The 8,357-nt window shown below is 35.7% G+C and overlaps 1 protein-coding gene across 1 annotated transcript in view; it reads right to left on the reverse strand.

Moving 5' to 3' along the window:
• The window catches only part of MICU2 (mitochondrial calcium uptake 2), a 152,205-nt gene that overhangs the window by 39,942 nt on the left and 103,906 nt on the right, over positions 1-8,357 (reverse strand). Inside the window, exons 5-6 of the mRNA XM_003796706.3 lie at positions 4,126-4,173; positions 3,348-3,430 (exon numbers count right to left, since the gene is read on the reverse strand). Coding sequence (XP_003796754.1) covers positions 3,348-3,430; positions 4,126-4,173 — 131 coding nt within the window. The remainder of the gene's footprint in view (positions 1-3,347; positions 3,431-4,125; positions 4,174-8,357) is intronic.

The following is an 8,357-nucleotide window of genomic DNA, read 5'->3' on the forward strand; positions in this document are numbered from 1 at the left end:
CGCCACAGTGCCTAGCTATTTTTTGGTTGCAGCTGGCACTGCTGTTTGGTGGGCTGGGCTGGGTTTGAACCCGCCATCTTAGGTGTATGTAGCTGGTGCCTTAGCCACTTGAGCCACAGGCACCGAGCCAACACACTAGCCAATTTCAAAGGCTCAATAGCCAGATGTGACTACTGGCTACTGTGCTGCATAGTGTAACTATAGACTCTATATTTCACATTAATTGCTTTTTAAAGCATATAAATTTAGTTACTAAGTTTTATGTGGCAGGTGAGTCTACATAAGAAAAAGAAGACAGCAAAGAAACAGGGAAATTTGTATTTTTATGCTATCTTATAAAGAAGTGCGTAGTTGTGGAGAAGTATGACTGAACAAAGAGGGTGTGATCCATTCACATATAATTTTAAGAAGCTTTATTGTCCATATTCATAGTACACTAAAGATTGGAAGAAGAAATGGAAGATGACTAGAAGTGACGGGAAGATCAGCTGTTCATTCACACTGATACCAGTGACAGGTGATATTTTAACAGTGAGGAAGAAAGAAGAAAATCAGAAATATGAATTAGAAGCTTGAAAGTCTAAGGCTATTCAGTGTAAGGGTAAGTAATTCAACATACCCTTGAGAGACTATGAAAGTCTAACTAGTCAATCACTGATTAAAACTGATTTTTATAATGATAATCCTGAGCTATCAAGAAAAAGATAAATTCTGCATATTATAACTACTGTGAGAAGACAAGGAAATACATATATTCTTAGAAGTCTTACAAAAAGAGTTACAAATGTTGGCTTGGTGCCCATAACTCAGTGGTTAGGGTGCCAGCCATATACACTGAGGCTGGTGGGTCTGAACCTGGCTTGGGCCTGCTAAACAATAATGATAACTACAACAACAACAAGAACAACAACAACCAGCTGAGTGTTGTAGTGGCACCCTGTAGTACCAGCTACTTGGGACGCTGAGAGAGAATTGCTTAAACCCAAGAGTTTGAAGTTGTTATGAGCTGTGGTACTCTACTGAGTACTCTACTGAGAGCAACATACTGAAACTGTCTCAAAAAAAAAAAAAAAAAAAAAAAGAAAGAAAAGAATTACAAATGTTAAAAAATTTAATTGTGTGAAAAAAGCAAAATCTTAGTTAACTGGAAAATTCATTTATGTGAAATATTTCATTATCTGATACTGTCAACAAAACAAGAATTACTCTGTTGCCAGGCACAGTGGCTCACGCCTATAATCCTAGCACTCTGGGAGGCTGAGGCTGGTGATTACTCGAGCTCAGGAGCTCAGGAGACCAGCCTACCAAAAGTGAGACTCCATCTCTACTAAAAATAAAAAAAACTGAGGCAAGAAGATCAATCGAGCCCAGGAGTTTGAGGTTGCTGTGAGCTATGATGCCATGGCATTCTACCCATGGTGACAGAATGACACTCTGTCTTAAAAAAAAAAATTACTCTGTTACCCTTATAAATTCTAATCTCTGTTAAGATTTTAACCAGATGTCTTCTTTATTCTAGTGTTTTGAAATCTGTGAACTTATTTTATGAATTTATAGACTCTAACCTTAAATCCTGCTTTTTTCATAGTCCACTAGTCCTATTTTTAAGACAAGTCCTCACCTTTACCTCTCCGTGATTATTTTAGGTGCTCTTTTTGCATTTTTTCCATGTGCTTCACAACATGCACCCCATTAGAAATACATACAAAAAAAAATCACAGGTATATGGTTTGGTTTAAGAGTACATTTAAGGATATCTTTCTAGAATTTTATAGCAATGTATGGGCTGACATCTTGAAGGGAGTCTACAGTTACGCATGAATTCATCCCTTCCTAGGTTGAAAGTAGTATCCCAGAATCTGATTTCCTAAAATTGTATACTAGATTCTTTTTCCTCAAGTGCAACATAGTAAAAACAATCTCAATTGAGTTTCACATAACCAGTTCACCAAATTAATCAGTACTTTCTATTCTCTCTGTTGAACTTAATGACAGATGTTGACGGAAAGTCATGTATTTGAAATTGTTGGCCAATCTCAACATCCTTGTACATTCTAGCTCCCCGCAGTTGATCTCATCTCAGTATTTACTGTCTTTTGTGTTTGCAAACCAATCATGCTTATTGTACTTATTATTTTAATTTTATTACTTATTGCTGTGAAGTAATGGGGCTTTTTGGAAATACTTCTGCTGGAGGCAGAAGTTAACTACTTGTGGACATTGGGACATTGGTTTTCTTTTTTGAACTAGGTGAAGATTTAACTTCAAAGACAACCAAGTTTAGTTCAACATCAGAAGAGAAGGCCAGGGAAGCAGTAAGCAGAGAGACTGTATAAGTTTTTTTCTTACATTTGCAGTGATGTAAACTACAAATGTAAGAGCACAAAAAATAAGTCCCTTAGATCTGGGCAGACCTACACGTGAACATATTTTTTCCCTTTCCTTTCTACTTCCCATTTCCCTTTCCTTTCATCTAGGAGTGGAATGGCTAGGTTACATAATAAGTATAAATTTAACTTTAAAAGAAGCTGCCAATTTGGTTTCCCAACTTGTAAGTACCATTTTATTCCTACCAGCAACATAAGGGTTCTACTTGTGTCACATCTCAAAGGCTTTTTAAAAAATGTCATAAATTAGTCATTTATGTATACACTTATTCACATATATATGTATTAATTCATCAATGATAGCTATTCTGTGTGAAGCACTATGCTACATATTTATCTATATGCTCTCCTTTCTCCATAAGGTACTCTAAATATACAGAGTCAAAGCATTTAACCCTAAGTGGCCAATAACCAACTGTCTCTGTACATTGGGATATTTCTTTTATTTGATGTTACCACCAATTTTTTTGGAAAGTGAAATTTACTTGTTGGATATCCTAGAGTTATGTTTTAGGAAATACCATTTAAACTTATTTTCAGCTTTTTAAACATCAGCCTTTACAAATTCCTGGAAAATCTATACCAACTTATTGTGGACTTTCTATTTTTTTTCTATTCTTTATGAAGGCTTAAGTTTCCATTATGTCTATTCCCTTTTATGGTTTGAGAATAATTTTTATGTATTATAGTTATGAAGTCCTTTTTTCTGTAATGTTATTTGCTGAAATAAGAATAAAAACCTGAAAAATATAGATGCTTAATCTTATTTCTCCTTTTACAATCTTACATTCTACATAATTATTGGTTTCCTCAAAGATATAGTACAGAAAATTTAACATATTTTGACTGTCCAAATAGTTTCCTGACAGTTCATATACAAACAGTGAATATAATGTAACATTTTGTATGTGTTTTGTATGATGTTTTATGATAAACTTAAAATATCTAGCATCTACGTACCTTATAAAATTCCTTTTTTTCGATCATCTCATTACCATCTGCATCCAGCATTTTAAAAGCAACATGAAACCCAGAATGGGGCTCTGTTATGAAGTAAAAAAATACATATTTAAATGGTGGTGAAAAGGAAATTATTTGTAGATACATAAATCTTTAAATTTAAAATAAACCAGCAGAAACCATATGAGTAAAAGTGCCTACAGAGAAAATTGTAGAGGTTTCCTTTTACAACATTTCCAAAGGTTTGTATTTGGCATTAAAGGTTTGAGCCCTGCCTTTTTGAAAACCTGTTCCATGGGTGCTGCTGTTTTGCTAGTAAGTAGTCTGCCCTTCAAAGCAAAATTAATTTGAAAACCTAATTTATTTTTTTAGCTGTACTAGGCCTTCCCTATATTTTTAAAGTATCTTGACTATGTTCACATTGATGATTAGTTTTACTTCCTTTTCTCAGAGTAGGTTTTTTTAATATAAAACCTTTACATTTTGCAAATCATTTCAGATTACAGGGGTTTTTAATATTCCTAAGGAAAGGCTAGCTCTATGAGTACCCTGTTCAGCAAAACTTCTATCCAGGGAAAAAAGTTAAAGGGTGCCACAGTGTAAAGGAGGTAGAAAAAACCTGTGGAGATAATCTAATCTAATGCTATCATTTTGTAGATCTAGAAATAAGGTACCAATAATATTTTAAATAATAAAGACATAAACACCAAACTTCTAGAAGTTTGGTAGGAATAGACAATTCCACATAATCACTAAAAAAAACCTGTGGTATACTTACTGGTGAGGATTGTGAGCAAGAAAAGATACTCGGTATATGAAATTAGCCCTGAAAAAGATAAAAGAAAAACAGACCAGAAAGTAAGTTTTAGATGGTGTAGAGATATTAATATTTAAACTTTACCAATTAAAAAGAAATCACATTTTTACTTTTTTAGAGAGAGGATCTCACTCAGGGTAGAGTGCAATGGTGCGATCATAGCTCACTGCAGACTCTAATTCCTGGGCTCAGGTAGCCCTTCCCAATTCAGCCTGCCTAGTAGCTGGGATTACAAGCATGAGCTACCACACTTAGCTCAAAAAACACATTTTCCCTTTAAATTAACTCTCTTTGGTACAGTTGAAAATTTTTATAGTAGAGAGTTGCAGTACAGTCTTAAAACTTAAAGATACTATGTTTTATCAGGTTACTATATATACTAGAAAGGAAGAGTGTGATGGTGAATTCTAAGTGTCAATCTGGCAGGGCCACAGATTAAACATTATTTCTGGGTGTGTCTGTAATAGTATTTCTAGTTGAGATTAGTATTTGCATTGGTAGACTCTGTATAGTAGAATGCCCTAAGCAACATAGGTGGGAATCATCCAATCAGCTGAACAAAAAGTGAAAGAAAGAAGAATTCACCCCTTCTTTTTTCCTAGCTTACTGGCTGAGCTGGGATACCTCATCTTTTTTTCCTCCTGCTCTCAGACTGGGAATGTACTACTGTCTCCCCTGGTATTCAAGCTTGTAGACTTGGACTGAATTACATACACTACCAGCTTCTCTGGGTCTCCAGCTTGCAGATGGCAGACCATGAGACTTTGGGGCCTCCATAATTATATTAGCCGATTCCTCATAATTAATCTCTTTATATCCTGTGGGTTCTGTTTCTCTGGAGAACAGTGACTAATACAGAGAAGGAAGGGATGCTGGCTAGCAAATAATAGGTATCCAACAGAAGTTTTATTTGCATGGTACTTTATGTAATTCCTACTTAAATTCTCCTATTCCTAACATCGAGCATAGCAAATGTTATCAATTCAGTAGAATAACAGAGATTTGGATAACCCAAGAGTCAAATGATATTATTTAAAATGTAATAGTCAAATCTTTGTAGCAGTAACTTGATTTTTCTTTGGGAAATCATTCTTCCCCATTCTCAAAATTACAATTGGGTTGGATGAGCCTATTTTCACCTCTGGAGGTAGATGCTTATTGGTCCAGGCCTATCACTGTACTTGTGTAGAACTGATGAGAGGATGTGTAAATAGTTCAGGCCCAAGCTACTGATCAGGCTGCATCTGGTGCCAGGGACTAGTTCAGGAATGGGCCATGACCTAAGTTGAGCCACTTGGAACGGCACTCTAGGTTTTTTGTTGTGAATGCAGAAGTGCTGACTTCTTTGAATGTGTGTGTGTGCGTGTGTGCGTGCACGCTTGGCTTTGATGATGTGAGAAATGTTATTCTCAGGAATGTGAGGGTATAGTGCCTGCAACTGTCAGAAGGCCGGTATTTAGAGCCTGACCATATAGTCAATCTTTAATTGGTAGGCCTAAAAAATGAATACTGCTGGTGTTTGAGCCGTGGATTAAGTTGGGTTTGAAGCTAACTCTATGTCTAGTCACTAAATAATAAACTTTCTCTCCTGTTCAAGTATATTATGTCAGGTTTTATGTTGCCTGTAATGAAAAAATTTCCATTACATACATAAGGTGTATTTTTAAAAATCATGGCACCTTGAAAAGCTAAAAAAATTTTTTCCCTCTGGATCATAAGATTGGTATAACAGCATAGTGCACATTTAACAATTAGAAATACTTTATTGTGGACAAATTTCAATCATATACAAAGTAGAAGAGACTGTAATGTTTTAGGATCTAAAAATCTGGATTCCAGTACCGGATAAATTGGTAGCAGCTCTGTTACTGATAATTTCTCATATACAGTTTCTCTTTGTCAGTTTCTCCTTTGTTATCTTAAAAGATTTGCCTTAGTAATGGCTCCTATTTCATGTTGGTCTTTAAAATCAACAATATGATAATATGATAAATATATAATTCATTATACTGAATAATAACATGATGAAATTCAGTTCCAATAATCACCAAATCCATGGTCTTGTCTTATATATACCCTTTTCACTCCCCATTTCCCACTGGACTATTTTGAAATAAATCCCAAATATCGTATCATTTCATAGTAAAAAAATTCAGGCGTAGGTACCTCTAAAATTTTTTTATTATCTCTGCCAAATAGTTATCAAATCTAAGAAAGGATCAGCAATTTCTTAACATCTTCCATTTTCAATCATTCAACTTCCCTAATAAAAATTTTTTTCGCATATGCTCAAATGAGAAGACAAAGAAGGCAATGTACTTAGTGGAGTCATCTGCTTTTTTACTGTAGTAAAATAAACATTACACAAAATTTACCATTTTAACTGTTCACATTGTTGTGCAACCATCATTAGAACTTTTTCATCATCCTAAACCAAAATACTAAACTCCCTCCCAAAACAAAATAAATAACGCCCCCCTCCCCCAAATATTGTGAAAAATAGGTGCAGAGTGAGAGGAAAACAGGAGCCGCGGCTGCCGCGTTTCTCAAATGGTCCAAGTGACGGTTAGTGGCAGAGGCTCAGCGCCACCTCGGGACCCCAGCCCGTTGCTGTGGGGGCGGGGCTCCAGGGCGTAGTCGCGGCTGCCAAAATTTTAGTTGGGTGGTAGTCAATGGGCTCTTTGAGGAAGGGCAAGGAGAGCAGAGAGTGAAGATAACCAAAAGCCAGTTTACAGTATTTCAATACTATGTCATAAAAGTCAGGTAATTTTCCACTTGTTCATCAAGATGGAAAACTCAGATTCTAACGATGAAGGAAATGGTGATCAGTCTACAGTACAGCGCAGACCAATTGGATCGGAAAGAAGCTTTCTATCGCAATTTGTACATAACCTGAGTGAAGAAGATTATAGGCTTATGAGAGATAACGATTTGCTAGGCACCCCAGGTCAAAGTACTGAGGAAGAGTTGCTAAGAAGACTACAACAAATTTAAAGAGGGCCTGCCGCCACAAAACTCAGATGAAAACAGAGGTGGAGAAGCTTCAGATCATGTGTCTAATGGTAACTCTGTAATAGACTGGCTTAACTGTGCCAGACAAACTGGAAATATGTCAGGAAGTGGGCAAAGAGGAAACTGATCTTGGACCATGTTCACTGCATTGATGGCTGGTTGTCTGAGAATTCTACCTGTCCTATTTGTTGCAGAGTAGTCTTAGCTTCTGGTAACAGAGAAAGTGTTATGTAATTAAGATGTGAACTCTCAGCTATGTAGCTGATATAATGATGAGCAAACAGGAATCCCTTGCTTTTATGTACACTTTGAGTGATACTTACATGTAAAGTAACAACCTGAACTGAGTCATTGCTTTCTGAAGAAATCATTTGTCCTTTCTCCAGTTTTTGTTCCAGAATAAAGGGAAATATTTAAAAAGTAATGTTTTAGGATCTAAAAATCCAGATTCCAGTGCCAGATAAATTGGTAGCAGCTCTGTTACCGATAATTTCTCATATACAGTTTCTCTTTGTCAGATTCTCCTTTGTTATCTTAAAAGATTTGCCTTAGCAATGGCTCCTATTTCATGTTGATCTTTAAAATTTTCCAGTCACAGGAGAGAGGGGTAGATTCCCAGTTTAGACTAAGTTATCGTTTGTTATTACTTAAAGCTCTATCATTCCCAGTGATCAGTTAACACACATTCAGCCACATTCTGAATATCATTTATTCATCTTTCAGACTAGGTGATACTGTACATGTCAGTGTAAATAACACCAAGGTTAGGATCTTCTAAGTGTATAACTGTTACCTAAGCCCATCACTGTGGCATACTGTAGAGTGAGATATAGTATGAGATATTTATCTTGTGGAAATATTAAAAAAGCCTATGCTTATGTAAGTGAAAAAATTACATTCATTTGTTTAAAAACGTAAAGCTATTTTTTAGAGGCTCAGTTCATAGGAAAACCTTAGTACCAGGAGATACATCTGTTCATTTGGGTGTTCATGTATACACATACACAGTCTTTTAAAAACATGATTATTGAAATTCATCCAAACTTTAGGAAACTGGTTTAGCTATATTACCTTAAGTAATGTCCTCACCCCTGGCAAAACATCTTTTCTGTGCCAAGTATTCTCCTCTAGTGTCTGTGTCTCAGATTATATTTATGGAGAGTTATCACTTTTTTTTTTTT

The sequence above is a fragment of the Otolemur garnettii genome, unplaced genomic scaffold (genome assembly GCF_000181295.1).
Source record: "Otolemur garnettii isolate 467f Iridium unplaced genomic scaffold, OtoGar3 scaffold00106, whole genome shotgun sequence".
Classification (NCBI taxonomy): Eukaryota; Metazoa; Chordata; class Mammalia; order Primates; family Galagidae; genus Otolemur; species Otolemur garnettii.